We start from the raw sequence: 18682 nt of genomic DNA on the forward strand, positions 1-18682 counted from the left end.
TCTTTATTGTCTCTTTCCTTCCTTCTGTCCTTTCTTGTTTTCGTCCCACATTTCATCATTCCTACATCCCTTTATTGTATACAGGTCCTTCTCAAAATATTAGCATATTGTGATAAAGTTCATTATTTTCCATAATGTAATGATGAAAATTTAACATTCATATATTTTAGATTCATTGCACACTAACTGAAATATTTCAGGTCTTTTATTGTCTTAATACGGATGATTTTGGCATACAGCTCATGAAAACCCAAAATTCCTATCTCACAAAATTAGCATATCATTAAAAGGGTCTCTAAACGAGCTATGAACCTAATCATCTGAATCAACGAGTTAACTCTAAACACCTGCAAAAGATTCCTGAGGCCTTTAAAACTCCCAGCCTGGTTCATCACTCAAAACCCCAATCATGGGTAAGACTGCCGACCTGACTGCTGTCCAGAAGGCCACTATTGACACCCTCAAGCAAGAGGGTAAGACACAGAAAGAAATTTCTGAACGAATAGGCTGTTCCCAGAGTGCTGTATCAAGGCACCTCAGTGGGAAGTCTGTGGGAAGGAAAAAGTGTGGCAGAAAACGCTGCACAACGAGAAGAGGTGACCGGACCCTGAGGAAGATTGTGGAGAAGGGCCGATTCCAGACCTTGGGGGACCTGCGGAAGCAGTGGACTGAGTCTGGAGTAGAAACATCCAGAGCCACCGTGCACAGGCGTGTGCAGGAAATGGGCTACAGGTGCCGCATTCCCCAGACCTGGGCTACAGAGAAGCAGCACTGGACTGTTGCTCAGTGGTCCAAAGTACTTTTTTCGGATGAAAGCAAATTCTGCATGTCATTCGGATGATTTTGGCATACAGCTCATGAAAACCCAAAATTCCTATCTCACAAAATTAGCATATTTCATCCGACCAATAAAAGAAAAGTGTTTTTAATACAAAAAACGTCAACCTTCAAATAATCATGTACAGTTATGCACTCAATACTTGGTCGGGAATCCTTTGCAGAAATGACTGCTTCAATGCGGCGTGGCATGGAGGCAATCAACCTGTGGCACTGCTGAGGTCTTATGGAGGCCCAGGATGCTTCGATAGCGGCCTTTAGCTCATCCAGAGTGTTGGGTCTTGAGTCTCTCAACGTTCTCTTCACAATATCCACAGATTCTCTATGGGGTTCAGGTCAGGAGAGTTGGCAGGCCAATTGAGCACAGTGATACCATGGTCAGTAAACCATTTACCAGTGGTTTTGGCACTGTGAGCAGGTGCCAGGTCGTGCTGAAAAATGAAATCTTCATCTCCATAAAGCTTTTCAGCAGATGGAAGCATGAAGTGCTCCAAAATCTCCTGATAGCTAGCTGCATTGACCCTGCCCTTGATAAAACACAGTGGACCAACACCAGCAGCTGACACGGCACCCCAGACCATCACTGACTGTGGGTAATTGACACTGGACTTCTGGCATTTTGGCATTTTCTTCTCCCCAGTCTTCCTCCAGACTCTGGCACCTTGATTTCCGAATGACATGCAGAATTTGCTTTCATCCGAAAAAAGTACTTTGGACCACTGAGCAACAGTCCAGTGCTGCTTCTCTGTAGCCCAGGTCAGGCGCTTCTGCTGCTGTTTCTGGTTCAAAAGTGTCTTGACCTGGGGAATGCGGCACCTGTAGCCCATTTCCTGCACACGCCTGTGCACGGTGGCTCTGGATGTTTCTACTCCAGACTCAGTCCACTGCTTCCGCAGGTCCCCCAAGGTCTGGAATCGGCCCTTCTCCACAATCTTCCTCAGGGTCCGGTCACCTCTTCTCGTTGTGCAGCGTTTTCTGCCACATTTTTCCTTCCCACAGACTTCCCACTGAGGTGCCTTGATACAGCACTCTGGGAACAGCCTATTCGTTCAGAAATTTCTTTCTGTGTCTTACCCTCTTGCTTGAGGGTGTCAATAGTGGCCTTCTGGACAGCAGTCAGGTCGGCAGTCTTACCCATGATTGTGGTTTTGAGTGATGAACCAGGCTGGGAGTTTTAAAGGCCTCAGGAATCTTTTGCAGGTGTTTAGAGTTAACTCGTTGATTCAGATGATTAGGTTCATAGCTCGTTTAGAGACCCTTTTAATGATATGCTAATTTTGTGAGATAGGAATTTTGGGTTTTCATGAGCTGTACGCCAAAATCATCCGTATTAAGACAATAAAAGATCTGAAATATTTCAGTTAGTGTGCAACGAATCTAAAATATATGAATGTTAAATTTTCATCATTACATTATGGAAAATAATGAACTTTATCACAATATGCTAATATTTTGAGAAGGACCTGTATTCCTTGTAACTTTCCTTCCTTCCCACATGGTGTCTTTTTTCTTTTTCTGTTTCTTTCTTGAATTCTTCCTTCTTTTATTTTTCTGTTTCCTTCCTTCCTTAAATTCTTCCTTTTGTTATTTTTCCCTTTCCTTCCTTTCTCCCTCCCTTCCATATTAAAAGCTAAACCCTGTGGAAACACCACATATATAGTGAACTTCACTGCTTTACATTTTACAGTGAACATAAAGGACTGGGAACCCTGAATGGTTGACATCTACAAAAGTCTGGAATTTTACATGAAAAATATGCAGGAACTGTGTAAAAAGAAAATAGTTGACGAATAAAAATGAAGTTGATGTTTGGTTTATGACAGGTAAAAGAAAGTGTCTGTTGTCTGATCCTTCAGAAAGCCCCAACCACGCACTCAGACATACACATACTGGAAAGTGCTAGCATCCTGCAGCCCCACATTACACACTCTCATGTCATTGACGAGAAATGTTACAGCATGACATGCTTGACAGTTTGGTGTCACAGTGTGCTGAGATCCACTGATCCACAAAAATAATTCCATTATAAGTTTAACGTTAACCTGGTTTATAAACCGCTTCAGTCTCTGTCCTGCTTTAGTCGAGCCACAAGGTGGTACTTTCATGTGAAAAGGGAAATGTAATTTCTTCTGAATTAAACTACCGATTATTATCTAAGCAACTCTTTCCTAAAACCAAATCATTTGCAGAATGTTATCCTCATCATTTTGACTGCTGATTCCTACAAGACAATGTAATTATTGAAGCAAAAATGTTGGTAAAACAACGTTGGGTTAGGAACCTACCTTTGGGGCTCATGAGTGTAGCTTCAGTGGCTTTTCCACCATCACCGCAGCGCTCGTCAAAGGGTAAGCACTGCTCCCCTGTCCCCGCCATCACCTCGGCGTTGTCCGACTGTAGCCGGCCACCCGTCAGCGAGCGAACCCTGTAAATCCGTCTGGAGTTGGTGTCTGAGATGAACAGAGCTCCAGAAACAGGATCCACCGCAAGGAAGTACTTATGGGTTGGATTATTGCTGAAGTGAGAGGAAATATAAAATAACGGGATAGCTTTAAGTTAAACATTTTCACAAGATGATGTCTAGTTTTTAAGAGCACATATTCATACCCCTTGAAGTTTTCTGCATTTTGTCACCTTACAAAGAACAAATGTTAATGTATTTTCTTGAGATTTTATGTCACAGACAAATTTAAAGTATATTCGCGAAGTGAAAAAAAAAATGAAACACGGTTTTCCAAATTTTTTGCAAATAAAAACTGAAACGTTTAGGTACACACTTTGTAGAACTACCTTTCCCAGCAAGTCTTTTAGGGTACGTATCTGCCTCCTTTGCACATCTAGAGACTGATCATTTTTGCCCATTTTTCATTCCAAAATTAGCTCCAGCTCAGTCAGATTGTATGGAAAACGTTTTTGTGCTCATGTCTTGCTACAAATTCTCAATTGGATTTTTATTTGGACTTTGGCTGGGCTAAAACGAATAGGATTTGATCAAAACTATTCCGTTGTAGCTCTGCCAGTAGGCTTAGGGTGGTTGTCCTGCTGTGAGGCGAACATCTACCCCAGTTTCAAGTCTTCTGGCTTTCTTCCAGCATTGTCCCTGCTGAAGAAAAGCATCCCCACATCATGATGCTGCCACCATCATGTTTCACTGTAGTAACCATGTGCTCAGGGTAATGTGCAGTTTTAGTTTCTCATCAAACATTTTGAGCGTAGACCAGAAAGTTGGTTTTATGTGAACAGAGCACCTTCTTGTACATGTTTGCGTTGTGTCCTACATGGCTTTTGCCAAACAACAAATGAGACTTATGTTTTTGTTTTTTTTTCCAATGAAGGCTGCCTTTTTCCTGCTTTTTCATTAGGGCCATGTTAATGGAGTGCACAACTAATAGTGGTCCTCTCCACAAATTCTCCCACCTGAGCTGTGGATCACTGTAGTTCCTCCATAGTTACCACAGTTCCTCCTCAACCTGTCAGGTTAGATGGTCAGCCATGTCTTGGTAGGTTTCTAGTTGTGTCAAACTCTGTGAGATATTCAAAGCTTGGGATATTGTTTTATAATTTAATCCTTCAGACCTCTCCACAACTTTATCCCTGTGTTCCTTGGTCTTCATGATGCTGTGTGTTTGCTAATGTTCTCTAACAAACCTCCAAGATCTTCACAGGTTAAACATACACATGGAAGACAATTGGTTGGACTGGATTTTATTAAAGGGTAGCAGAGTAAAAGGAAACGAATACAAATGCGGACCACAAAAAAATAACTGATAAGCATATATCATTTTCATTCACAATTATGCACTAGTTTGTATTGATATATCACATGGCACTGAAAGAAAAAACATTTATAGCTGTGATTTTAAAAAAATGTGGAAAATTTCAAGGGGTCTGAACATTTTTACAAGACACTGCATGCAGTCATTAGTATAAGCACAGGTAGATGTTTATTTATTGGTAGAATGATCTCACCTGTGCCTGAAATCTTTGTTCCTTTAAGAAAGCAAAGAAGGTAAAGGCACAACAGAACAAATGTTAATTCACACAATCAGCAGGGAAATTCCAACAGAGAGAAATCCAAAGCTGAAGGTAGTGTGAACAGTGAAAATGTAAATATGAAACAACACTCTGGGGAAATGATATCAAGCAAACTTTATAATGAAGCTGATGTCTTTCTATCCTCTGGTTCTCGCCTTTTATCCATCATGCTAAACAAAACACAAAGGCGTCGTCTTATTCACCACTCCTATATTTCTCTTCTCAGTGTCTGGTTTTACCTTAACTCCAGGATTCCCGTTGTGTTCATTGATGGGTAGACCCGACGTACAAAGTTGAGGTCGCCGACATACAGGCTGCCGTCAATCCCCATCGCCAAGGCGACCGGCGCCAGCAGCTTGTTGCCGTCCGCAAGGCCATTACAGCTCGGGCACGAGATGCTGCGTCGGCGTCCGTTTCCCATGATGCTCGTGATGACTGGAGGCTGCTCCGTCACAAAGACGTTCTCACCGCTGCCTTTGTGGAGGATGCCTGAAAGAAAACACCATGCAAGATTTGTAAGGAGGTACCAAAGTTGCTAGGGAAGTCCATGGAGAGCTTCCAAGCAGCACACACAGATCCCTCTGCCTGAAAGACCCAACCTTAAGAAATGTTTTAGAAGAAGTTCTGTCCTGTAGACAGGACCAATGGTACCAATAATAGTACCATTGGGAAAAAAGCTATTATTTCTTAACATAGGATTTTTTAACTATTAACTATTTTTCCAAAATCTTCAGTGTGAGATTAAGCTACTGCAATAAAATCTGAATTTATTTCAAGGCATTTTACACATTTTTATCAGAGATGCCAAGAAATGTGGTTGGCACTGAATTCGACAGCATTGTATTGTATGATTTTATTTAATATTTCTGGATATGAAATGGGGCCTTTTACCTTTTAAATTACCTTAATGAAATCTATAGTGAATCGACACTATTAGAATAAACTAAATCACTTATGCATGAAAAGTATGCTGCTGATTGGCTGTTGAACAGCATTGGTTTGGAAGGAGTTTAACGGGGTGAAACAAATGCAAACTCTTCCTGTATAAAACCCTTACTGACAGTTTAAACAAGGCATTGTGAAACCTAAACACACAAAGCACCCCACTCCAAGGCAAAACCACACGTAGTGAAACATACAGTGGTGAAAACCTGCAACACAGAGGGAAGCGGCTAAATTTAACCCAGAGGCTAAAAGGAGAGAAACACTGGCTGCAAAGCCTGAGCTCGTTCAGAGGTAAAGTCGAGGCGTGCACATTTATACGTACCGCTGCGGGTGTTGAGTATGTGGTGCTTGTCAAGCGACCAACCGCCCAAATTGGTGGGATCCAGTTCATAGCCCTGCAGAATGGACGTCCTCTTCTCCCAGAGGATCAGGCTTGCACACGACTCGTACTCATAGCCCACTGACACTACATGCAAGAGAAAAAGAGACATTTCAGATATGCTTGTAATTACGAGATTAAAAAAAAGAGCAAAAAGACCAACACTGTGAAGGAAGCAGGAAATATTATGCGTAAACTTCACTCGAGCAAACTATTCCGAGTTCGTTTAAAAGGTGAAACGTGTGATACACAAACAAGCTAGTTAGCACCTGCACCCAAACCTGTACTCACACCTAACTAACACCCTGGCATGCTGATAAAACCTTGTTAATTGGAAATATTGCCCTGTAGGCTTTGAAGCCTAGAGGCCAGGGTTTGCTGCTGTGGTAAAAACTCTGCTTATAGAAACACTGCATCCAAAATCCTCCCCATGGACCTGCAGAACTCAATTGAATATAAGCAGCATACATACGGGAAACAAGCTGAGATCAGGCAGATACATTCAGATTGCTCATAAAGGTATTTCATGTGAGCGTGTGTGTCTATTCCTGCTTGTTAAACGGAAAAGTGTGTTAACACATCAACTCCCTCTTGAATCCCAGTCAGAATACTATTTCCAGCACATTTTCAGGTTCACCACAAACACTAATATACAGTGTCTTGCAGAACTATTCATACCGCTTAAACTTTTTCACATTATGCCACAAACTTTAAATTATTTTAAATGACACAAAGCAGTGCTTAATTGTGAAGAATAACTATATTGACGTGCAACTTCAGATTTCTGCTCACAATGTCTTTCTTAAAAGCTAGTATGAGAATATTTGTAAAGGTCACAACTTCAGTGCAAACGGAAACACAAATCAAAGAAAACAAAAAAAGCAAGGTCCTGCAAAAAAAAAAACAACCTAAAACTCTAAAAATATAGCCTGATAAGGGACTCTACATGTAGTATTCATGTTTATTTTGTCACTAAGAATATCAGTGAAATAACAATAGTTCAACCGAATATGATCTTCTTTCCAAACCTTTAGGGTGTAGTCTATAGTTTTCAAAACTAAAATGAAAATCTGGAAAGTGTGGCATGCATTTGTGTTTACTCCTTTGAGTCAATACTAAGAAGAGCAATTTTATGCTGCAAGTACAGCTCCAAGCTTTCGGCATAGGTTTCTACCAGCTTGGCACATCTAAGAAAACATTCTTCTTCTTCTTAACAAAATAGCTGAAGCTCAGATGGAGAGTCAGTGAACAAAAATATACAAACCTTAACACATGAATATCCATCCATCCATCCATCCATCCATCCATCCATCCATCCATCCATCCACCCGTCGTCATCAGGGGGCTATCTCCAGCAGTCATCGGGTAAGAACACCTGAATTGTTTTTGATCTAAATTATTCTATTGTATCTCTTGCTGTGCAATTTGGGTCATTGTCCTTCTGGAATGTGAACCTTTACCCCAGTCTCAAGTGTTTTGCAGTCTATTACAGACCTTCTTCCAGAACTTTCGTGCTTAAGAGAAGCCCCCCCACAGCCTGATGCTGCCACTGTCATGTTTTACTGTGGGGATGATGTATTCAGGGTTAGAGATGTGCAAAGTTTAAAATAATGCTTCATAATCTAGCTCTACTTTGAGATTACTTTGGACTCTAATTACTAATTAGGTGACTTGTCAATTTTTTACATTTTCTGCTTCTGAAAAATAAGATTGAAGAAGTTAAATGAAAATGGCCAACACAACATTACATTTCCTATTTCTAAAAAAAAAGTGTTAAAAACCATAAAAAACATGGATGTTCTTTCTTCTACTTCCATGATTAGCCACTACTATTGTGTTGGTCTATTGTATAAAGCCCAATAACATACATTGAAGTTTGAGGTTGGAACAGGACAAAATGTGAAAAAGTTCAAAGGATATAAGAATTATTTTGCAAAGTACTGTACCAGAACTACGTCAGTAAAGTGAAAAAGAAAGAAAGCCTGACCCTATATGTTCTATAGGAAATGTAGAAAAGCAGTCAAAGGGGTGTGGGTGCATGTTGCACTTTGGGATATGAGATTGGATCCAATTTCCCAAACGGTATGCCCCTCATGCCACTACAGTCCACAACGAAGCCCCGGATGTCCAAAACTCCTGCGTCTTGACAGTCTTATTTGGCTGGCAGCATCTGTGAGTGACTGTGACAGCAGAAAGTAATAGCAGTGAGGCTCCCCTGGACTTCTGCTTGCTGCTCCAGTGGTTAACAGCTAACTCGCCCTGATGGCTAATAACCCTTCACCACAGTTACAGCTGGCTGAGTGAACTAAAAGCAGCTTCAATGAAAAATAGACGTATGGAGAGAAAGAGCCCTTTACGATGGCCTTACTGCTGTACTTTACGCTGGCTTTCTGCTGTATTATCTCTCCTTCAGGCTTTCTAATTAGCTTCCCTCCCTCTGTCACTGCTGGTGGCCTCCTTCATGTTAAATCGTTTAATACATTCAGCAAGCGCAGGGAGAGAAAACTGCCTGTGCCACCCCTCCCACTCACCAACAGCCTCGGCCAGACCGTAGACCCTCTGCCCGTATGCATCGGTCTTGTCCCAGATGTAGGTGTAGGCCAAGTTAGGGGAGGCATGGAACCACTTCTGGAAGAGGTGGCCTTCCACAGCTACCATCAAGTGGACTTTTAGCAGGCCCATTGGCACTACGGCAGGGGTCATTGTCACCTTGAGAAGAGAGCGGTAGCCTTGGGTGCGGGAGCTTAGGTAGCACAGCTTGAGGGTGGTGCTGGGCACCTCAATCTGTTCATGCAGCACCTGGGAAACAAAGGGAAGACCACAGGAAAGAGGGATTAAGAGGATTAGACAGAGAGAGAGTAATGGGGGTCGAGCTTCCAGTGATGGCTGAAGGACAAAACAAGGGATGAAATAAAGAAACTGGAAAGAAGGGAAGAAATGAGGGGGGGACTATGGAAGCAGGTGGCAGGGAGGTAAGAGCTACAAAAGACAGGCATAGAGGAGAGCAGGAGAAGCGCGAGGGGACCAGGAGGGAGATTAGCCGGCAGCCAGAGGTCAGTGGTACTGCACCTGTGTCTCCGGTATGATGGGTTTCTCCCCTGGCTTGGAGCTGAAGAAGGAGGAGAGAGGGGATGCAATCACAACAGGGTCAGGCCTGACGAAGCCGCTCAGATCGCAGCCTGGGATCGTGTTCTCCTCTGTCTTAAGCACCACCGTGTCCATTGCATAAAACTGGCTCCAGGGCAGCCACACTGTGCGCTCCTGGCTCAGGAAGGGGGCGCGTTCGAACCGCAGGGTCAGAGATGCACCACCGTTAGCTATCAGGTCAAACCTGGAGAGGTTTGTGAAAACAGGATGGGAATGAGGCACACATGGGGAGTGCTGTGGTGGAATGAACAGTAATTTGAACTTAAACAGAATCAGGGTTTCTTCTTCTTTCAGTATAGTTTGAGAAAATCAACAACAAAAGACCTGAAACAAAGGTTTATCGTTGTTTTAATGGAACAGAGGAGCTTGAACAAGAAGAAACAAGAAAGTAGAGACCCACTTTAGTCTAAAATATTAAAAACCTGAAGTTAGAAAACTGGCTTTAGAATGACATAAGCTTAACAGTTTTGTCAAGCTATGGTAAACATCTGCAGAGTAACAAATATTACAAAGAAAAAGGTCAAACACATGGCCTTTGGGAAATACCCAGAGCTTTTTTAAGTGTCTGCAACTGCTGAAAGAAAATAGCACCAAGACAGAACGAGGGTCGGACATAGAGGTCAGAGCACAGTCAGTCAAGTAAGTCCATGAAAAGTATCACTGCTGCTGCTGAAACACAAGCTTTGGCAGAATGTTAGTAGACTTTCAGTTGTGTCTGGAAGAAAACACTGGAAGGAAAAGAGAACGGGACACAGACACAAACAAAGTTACAAAAATAAAATTTTGTTTGATCAAAGCACATCGCCCAAAACACAAGAACACCTGCAGAAGGAAGAGAGAGACATGTGAGCCAATAGGACTAAATGAGCTTGTAATAAAATAAAGAAATGTTATCTGAAAGTTAAAGACTATGTTTTCTTTTGGTTTTACAACATAAGAAGTGTAGATTTTAATATAATAATAATAATATAAATACATTTTAATATAAACATGTTTTTTGTTTCTGTTTTTTTCTCAATATGTTCCTTAGATATTTCCACAACAGCAACTTTAGCATCATAATAATTTAATGCTTTCCTAACAGAGATTCTGTTCTAGATCTCATTACTTCAGCCTAGTTTCCTAATAAAAGCAGTAATCTAATCTAATCTAATCTAATCTAATCTAATCTAATCTAATCTAATCTAATCTAATCTAATCTAATCTAATCTAATCTAATCTAATCTAATCTAATCTAATCACACTGACTATGTGAGGTAGTTTCCAGATTGAACAAGGATTGCTGAGCTGCTATAGTACATACATTCCATCCTGCCGCGTCAGTGTGTATCCGTAGTGTGGATAGTTGACAAAAGACACGTTGACCCCCACCAGAGGGGTTCCATCTGTGGTCAGCACCTGACCCCGAATGAGTGATGCCAAGCTGGAAGAGGACAGAAGGGACAGAGTCAGGGAATCAACCATCCCCCAAGCACCTCATCATCTGATTTATCTGGCTATCCTTCAATCATTCAATTTACTCGATCACTTGCTGCTTTTGTTCTCTGCTCATTAATTAGACACAATCAGTGCCCTCCTCTCCCCCCAAATCACTCGCCTCTCAATGTGTCAATCACATATATCAACCATGACACAGTAAATCAATAAGTGTGTGGGACAGATGCACACAGAATAACCCCTAAACATTTTACTTTGATGGGTTATTTCCTCTGTTGCAGTTAATACCGTAGCGGTGAATAATTATGAGGACCACGGACAGTGCCTCACTCCGCTCATCATCAGGATCTACAAACCTTTCAGAGGTCTGTTTGATATTTGAGTAAGTGAGTGTAAAGTGTAGTTTCCATGTGGCATAGCTATTCACTTTCATGTCTGGCCTTTTAAGAGTGTTACAGTTCCAGCCTTGATCTGCTGATGAAAAGTCTTTTCATCCAAATAATTAATACTGATAATATGAAAAAAAGCTGAATAACATGTTACTCACTATAACTGCGGGGGATCTGCAGTGCGGTGTACAGGTATTCATAGACATTGAGACTTCTCACATTTTGTCATGCTATGACCACAAACTTTAATGTGTTCCTTGGAGATTTCACATAACAGATGAACACAAAGTGGTGCATAATTACGAAACGGAATAAAGGAAAGACTTGCAGAAAACTAATAGTCCGCTTTAGGGGAATCCTGAGGGCAGTTTGTTACACCAGATTTTATTCAAGGGGATTGGAGTAGTGGAGGCTGAATCCTAATGTATGACATACTTTTCGGACTTTCATTTGTAAAAAAATATGTAAACCAAGTATCACTTTCCCTCCCCTTCACAATTTTGCTAAATTTCTATTATTACATAAAATCCCAATAAAATACATTGGCGTGGTGGTGGTGTGAATGGTATGAATGTTTTTGCAAGACACTCTCCTATGTAATATATCATATAACTCCTTGTAATAAAATAAGCAGATTTTCCAGATTTGAAAAATCTAGTTGAAAAATTTGTTTTTTACACACTTGGCTTTAGTCTAATACATTTCCTTTAGGACAATGCTTACATAAACATCATGTGGAAAAATAGTGCCTTTCTACTTGTTATAAAGGCTATGGTCAGTCACAGTGCCAAACATGTATGTGTTTATTTAGCATGTGTTTCCTGCCATACCTGGAGTTGAATGGGTTTTCCCCAGGGATGACGTGGGTGCTGTCTCGTCCCACAAGCATCTTGACTCGGTCGTAGAAGGATCGGACTCTAGGCTGGGACATGGGGTTCTGCTGGATGACCTGCAGGGGGTCCCTGGAGCCCCGGCACAGGGGGCTGTTCTGACAAGGAGTTTGAATACAGCAGTCTGGATCCATGCAGTCTGTGAGTCCATCTGAAAGAGGGCAGAGAGAGCTGTGAGGAAGGCAAAATCCCTCACCCCGGATTCATTATTTCTTTGTTAGATATCCTGATAATCTGTGCTAGTCTCAGTGAATAACTTTACTTTTGTTATCCCTAGATACATCTCCTGTGATCCCTATATTAAATCCATCTCTTTTCTGATTTACTTTTTTTTCTTTATTAGCCTTTCTTTCTTTCACTATACTTTTTTTTGTAGGGGCATGATGAAGCGAAGGCTGCACTTACAAACCGCTTTACTGCAAATTTTCTACCGCAGCTCTTAATTCACCTCCTTCATTGTCCTTGTTGTCAGCACAGGAGGTCTCCATGGCAACGCTGCATCCGGGGCCCCTCCAGCCCGTCTGGCACTCGCAGTGCCAGCTCTGCTGACCCATGGTGCACTGGCCGTTCCCGTTACACAAGTTGGGACAGCCGTCTGGGTGAAGACGACAGGAGGAGTGAGGGGGAGGGAGGAAGGTGAGGAGGTAGGAGAAGGGAGAGAACAGAGGGATATTTGCTTTATAATTAACAACACATGGATGAACAATCATCAAGATTGGTAAAGAATCTGTTTAAATCAGCAGGTCAGTTTCTTACTTATGTCTTTCTTTGTGGCTCTAAACCTAATCAATGGCTGCTAATGTCTGTCTGTGTGTGGACTGAGGTGGATAGATCACATTATTCGCTTACTGGATGGAACCCCACCCGATCATCACTCTCTTTCTCCTTCTATTTATGATTCAGTGGGGGTAATGGGATTCTGATGGCCTGAGAGTAATGCTTTCTCATGAGAGAATGAGATTATGTTTTATGGTGTGTGTGTGTGTTTGTGTGTGTGTGTTTGAGCCTGTGTGTATATGTCATCTATGAACTAATAAACCTTTACTTAAGCTTATGCAAAAACCCCTACCAGAATCAGAGGCGGCCCTAGAGCCAAGCAAGTCTGGAACCAGCAAGGGAAGAGCTTTCCAAACTCAACAATGACTCTGAGGCAAATATAGAAGGCAATTATGGAGGACAGTAATATCTTCATAGTCACACTATCTGCTATACCCTGACTTGTTTTAATACAGGACAAATATGGAAATTATATTTTATCTCAAGATACCTTATTAGAAGGAATGATACCAAATATATGGGCCACTTTTAGCTCTTGTTCAACTTGTGTGAACTCAGATTGAATCAGGTAAAACACCAGTCCGGATGTAACGTATTAGCACATTATTAAACACAAATCAGGACTGTAGCGGGAAAACTTTGTGAATTCAATCAATGGTATGTTAGGGACCATTTATTTTAGCCTCAGCAGAAACTCCTTTGAGTCTTGTTAATCTGTGCATGTGAAACAAAAGAAACACGCAGGAAAATATTATGAGATGTCAACACAATATCCTGTATATAATCCATCCTAAATGGTTTATTTGTACACTTTCAAGTGGGGTTGTGTTGGGTAGGTTTAAATACTCAGTATTGTACCTCCTGACAGCAATCTGACTGATCTCATTCTCTCAGTCAGAAAAAATGCTGCCTTCAATTTGGCTCAGATGTTGCTACTCAGATTTGAGAATGATGTTCCACCAGAGCTGAGCGAGTTCTAGTTGCAAGTTAGGAAACCAGCGGGATTTCCTAACTGTTGTTGTCAGTGACCAGCCTAACTAAATGTTAATTAAGCATTTCTTGAAATTACACCCTGGGGTTTAATTAATGTGAAACAAAATGCAAAACTATACTTGTAAAAATACCAAATAGACCACTGGCTCTACAGGTCAATAAAGATTAAATGCTTAGTGTTTATAAATCCGTTTTTTCATCAGCCTTTTTGTACGTAGTGGTTTGCTTGACATCTCGGTTAAAATTCCCCCCTGAGATCATTCAGAATAGACTACTGGAGACAAGACAATGACTACTCTGCCCCGTCCCACTTCAGAAACCAAGCTATCCCTTTAAAACTAAAGATGCTGTTTGCACACCTTGAGAATTTTTATGGCTTTGGAAAAGCTCTTTCTCCCACGTTTTTAGTCTATATGCTAATCTAAGCAGCCTAACTGCTGGCTCTAGCTGGATGTAGACAGATAGGGGTTGCATCAATGTTTTCATCTAACTCATGGCACCGTATCAGCTAAAGCATTACCCCAAGTGTTAATTTAGTCAATCAAGATAAGTCATATATTAATTATAGTTGATTATGCCCATAGAGGGTCTGCTAAATGACATGAAATAAATACTCTTGGTTATGTAAACTCAGTAGGAAGTATATAAGCTTGGTTTAATAGTTTGACTCCAGGCCAAGACAGTGACAGCCAGTAATGTTTTTTTCAAAAGCTTTTAACTCTTGGTTGGCCTGTCTAACCATTTTCCTCTAATGGCCTAAATCAAATGTTTTTACCACTGTGCATTTTCCTGATTAGAATTTTTCAAGGACCTATGCGGCGCAATGTCATTGTTTTATTTTCTCCTGAACCACATAGAGCCCCTAAACAAACTTGTCACGGTGATTTCCTTTTCAATAAATGAGGGAGCGGGATGCGACACTCCTAACTCTAGATGAAGGCAAAGACAAGGTTGACTGATAAAACAATACATTCATGCACAAAAGGCACTCAGTTTTAAAACACACACACACACACAAACATCCAGCCCGACGCACCCGGGAGATATGACCTGACATTTCTCACTCTGCAGCAGCACGCCGCAACAGAGTGAGGACGAACAAAATAACCCAGTGAGAGATTATGAATATGAAACGCTTTTTACCGAGTCCTGCTCAGTAGATTAATGAACATATTTTCACTCAAGTTGCACTGCAGGATTTTGCCCTCCAACAAATCGCTGCATCAATAAAGCCATGCATTATGAATACAAATAGCGCAATCTAAATGGTGGCAGAGGCTAAATTAACAGGCATTTCACCCCGATTGGCGTTTTATCATGTCTCAACCGGCTGGGCGATGAGGGAAAGTCAGGAAAAGGACTTCGAGGATAACCAGCATCTTGTTTTGGTGGGCCTGGGGGTGGAGTGGAGCAGCTTAGCCAAGTTTTCAGCTCGACGAGAGGAATCAAATCAAAGGCTTTATCTTTAATTATTAGCATTCTCGGCATCAGGGGACTGCTCACGATGGCGCATTAACAGTCAGGCTGGAATAGATTGTCCCCAAGTATTGAGCTTGGGGAACAAAGGCAGTTAGCAGTGATAGCCTGTTAAATGGAGTTGCCATTTAAAGCAGCCAAATACTTATGAAGCACCCGGACAGGACAATCCATAGTGGGCATTGATTGGCTTGCCTGGGCAGGCCTCGCATAAGGCTTCTCTCTCTTTAATGTCAGGACCCAGTCAATACTCCCCCCATACTAAGCAGAATAAAGTGGGATTTCAGAAACTATTAAGCCCACCCTCCTCAGTAATGTAGTTGGACTCTGATGAAATCCCCTTAAAAAGGAGAAGAAATTGCCTTGGGTTATGGGTCACCACACACACACTTGTTTGGTATGCAGCGTCTGTGGGACTGGATAGCGGGGTATATGACTGTATAGATATCGTGTGAGAGTGAGGGGCTATAGAGGAAGAGAGAGATGAGGAAAAAGGTTAGCAGAGAAAGAGTGAAGGAGAAGAAAGAAACTAAGTCGAGACATTGTAGTAAAAAGTTGCAGTATTTTTTCCATCCCTCTGTGCCCAACTCCATCTGCTCTAAAGGTCATCAAGTAAAGGTTACCTCTATAAATCCACCATCACATCTTATAGAGGAGCTGGATAACTTCTAAAACAAACCTCCACTCATCTACTTCTCCTGTTCTTAATAAGCTATCTAAGAACCTAAGGAATTTCATTTTGGTTTTTACACTGTCTTACTTTTTTTCCATGTCTTGCTCCATCTTTAATTCAGCAATTTACCTTTTTCTCTGAGCTAGCTCTTCATAAAACAATGAGAGCTATTCTATTAAGCACAGAGGGTTGAGAGGACACTCTCAACGTTGCTCCAGGGACCTGTACTGTCAGGCAATCTGTGCCGCTCCGTGCAACCTGACTGAGGTTCAGCTGTGGGGCCATCTAATAAGCATTCTTGCTGAGAGCATGAGAGAAAAGTCACTCTGGACTCGCAGTCTTCTCTGTTTGTCTTGATTTCTTGACCTTAACTGTTATTCAGTGTATCCTGTGTGATCCGACTGCCTAACCTGTAGTTTTTCTTGCTGTAAGCTGGCTTGATGAAAAAGATAGAAAGGCTGGAATAAATGCTGTATGCTCGCCAAGATGCAAGCCCGTACACATGCACGCGAAATGAATTTTTTAGCCACTCTACCATGGCCGTGACTGTTACCACAAATACCCAAATGTAAACACACAGACACACACACTTAACAGCTCTGCATTTTTCGACACCACATTAACGCCTTGCATCAGTGGCCTATGAAATTTACCAATTACCTCAAAAGTTCGCCACGACTTTGATCGTTTTCTCCTTGTGTGTGAAGCGACTGTGTTTATGCAATACATGACTAGAATAGCTGAGTATTTTGTGTTTGTTTTTTTTTGTGTCTTTTTTAGGTTTCACACCGGACATACAGGTGCATCTCAATAGGTCAGAAAATCATTGAAAAGTTTATTTATCTCAGTAATTCAATGCAAAATGTGAAACTCAGATATGGATTAACTCAATGATACATTTCAGGCATATATTTAATATAATTAATAGGATAATTATGGCTTACAGCTATGGAAACACCCCCCCCATCCAATAAAGAAGTCTTAAGTCCAATAAAGAAATAATATTTAATACAGAAATGGTTTGCTATGGTCTACTAATTTATAGGGAAGATGGCTATCTTAACAGTAGCCCAGCAGTCAGTCATTGACACCCTCAATCAACATGGTAAGAGACAAAAGGTCATTGCTAAAGAAACTGGCTGTTCACAGAGTGCTGTGTCATAGCTCATATTTGGAAAGTCAAGTGAAAGAAAAGTTTGGGTTGGGGGGGGGGGGTCCACTAAGTTTTATCCACTAAGTTTTATCACCCCTAAAGTCAGCGCAGTTACCAACCAGGAAAGTCTAAAGCACTTCATGCTTCGTTCTGCTGACAAGCTTAATGAAGAGGCTGATTTCATTTTCCATCAGGACCTCACACCTACCCACACTGCCAAAAGTACCAATACCTGGTGTGATCACCATGGTATCTGCTTGCCAAAAACATCAAAACGTGAGATGGTACCACTGTGCTCGATTGGCCAGCACACTCACCTGGCCAAACCTAGAAGCTAGACAAAATTTAATTTAATTTTAATATTTAATTTTCCTTTGGGATTAATAAAGTATTTTTGAATTTGAATTGAATTTGAAATTGAGAGACACCAGACCCAACAATGCAGACGAGCTAAACTTCCTAAACACCTTAGCAGAGGCAAAGGCTGATAATCCCTTATGCCATGCTGGATTCACTCTGGGGCCTCGATTTCCAAATACAATGCAAAATTTCCTTTCATCTGTACTTTGGAAAACTGAGCAACAGTCCAATACCTTTTATTTTTTAGCTCAGGTAAGATGCTTCTGATGTTGTGTCTGGTTCAGGAGTGACTTAACATAAGGAAGGTGATAGTTGTACACCATATTCTGGATACCTCTGTGTGTGGTGGCTGTTGATGCGTTGACTCCAACTACAGTCCATAACTTCTGCACCTCCCCCAATCTCTTGAATGGGCTTTACTTCAATGTCCTTCAAAACTGCACCTATCCCTGTGCACTATTTTCTACCAGACTTTTTCTTTCCACTTAACTTTTTGTTAACAAGCTTGAACAAAGCACTGTGTGAACAGCCAACTTCTTTAGCAATGACCTTTGGTTTCCTACCCTTCTTGTAGAGGATGTCGATGACTGTCTGCTGGACAGTTGTCATGTCAGCAGTCTTGCGTAGACCATAATATAATCTTTCTGTTATGTTTTTTTATTGGTCTCATGTAGTTTTCTGAGAAACCAAATTTTGTTTTTTTTATTAGCTATAAGCCATCAAAGTTAACGCAAATAAACACTTGGAATATATCACTCTGGGTGTAATCAATCTATACAACATCAGAACTACAGTTTTTGAATTGAATTACTAAAATTATTCGACTTTTTCATGATCCCCTAATTTATTGAGATGTACCTGTACTGGGAGAAATACACGCTCACAGGCATGCACGACCACACATCCACAGCACAGCCCCTCGGCACTTTTGGAACCACCACACTAGGCTCTACAGTTACCCCACGACACACGAAGGCTCAATGACAGCGTGGCCCTGCAGCAGTGCACTGCAAGAAGCAGGGTGGAGTGCACCGCACGGAGGGAGTCGTCATTGAGGCAGGCACCTCTGGTCTACTACGGACAGATAGCACCACAGAGTCTACGGAGCCAAGCCAGGCCAAGCCCCACAGAATGCAGCAGCTAGCTTCTACCACCACAGGCTAAGAAACAAAAACACCAGAGTCAGATACG

The 18682-nt window shown here is 41.5% G+C and overlaps 1 protein-coding gene across 3 annotated transcripts in view; it reads right to left on the reverse strand.

Annotated features, from left to right (window-relative positions):
- tenm2a (teneurin transmembrane protein 2a) overlaps nucleotides 1–18682 on the reverse strand; it is a 152301-nt gene that overhangs the window by 16959 nt on the left and 116660 nt on the right. For all 3 annotated transcript variants that reach the window (XM_047353471.1, XM_047353470.1, XM_047353473.1), the window contains 9 exons: nucleotides 12508–12654; nucleotides 12000–12210; nucleotides 10647–10766; nucleotides 9266–9527; nucleotides 8728–8995; nucleotides 6140–6283; nucleotides 5112–5361; nucleotides 4807–4827; nucleotides 3123–3352 (listed from right to left, as the gene is read on the reverse strand). In XM_047353471.1, coding sequence (XP_047209427.1) covers nucleotides 3123–3352; nucleotides 4807–4827; nucleotides 5112–5361; nucleotides 6140–6283; nucleotides 8728–8995; nucleotides 9266–9527; nucleotides 10647–10766; nucleotides 12000–12210; nucleotides 12508–12654 — 1653 coding nt within the window. The remainder of the gene's footprint in view (nucleotides 1–3122; nucleotides 3353–4806; nucleotides 4828–5111; nucleotides 5362–6139; nucleotides 6284–8727; nucleotides 8996–9265; nucleotides 9528–10646; nucleotides 10767–11999; nucleotides 12211–12507; nucleotides 12655–18682) is intronic.

This window comes from Girardinichthys multiradiatus, chromosome 23 (genome assembly GCF_021462225.1).
Source record: "Girardinichthys multiradiatus isolate DD_20200921_A chromosome 23, DD_fGirMul_XY1, whole genome shotgun sequence".
NCBI lineage: Eukaryota > Metazoa > Chordata > Actinopteri > Cyprinodontiformes > Goodeidae > Girardinichthys > Girardinichthys multiradiatus.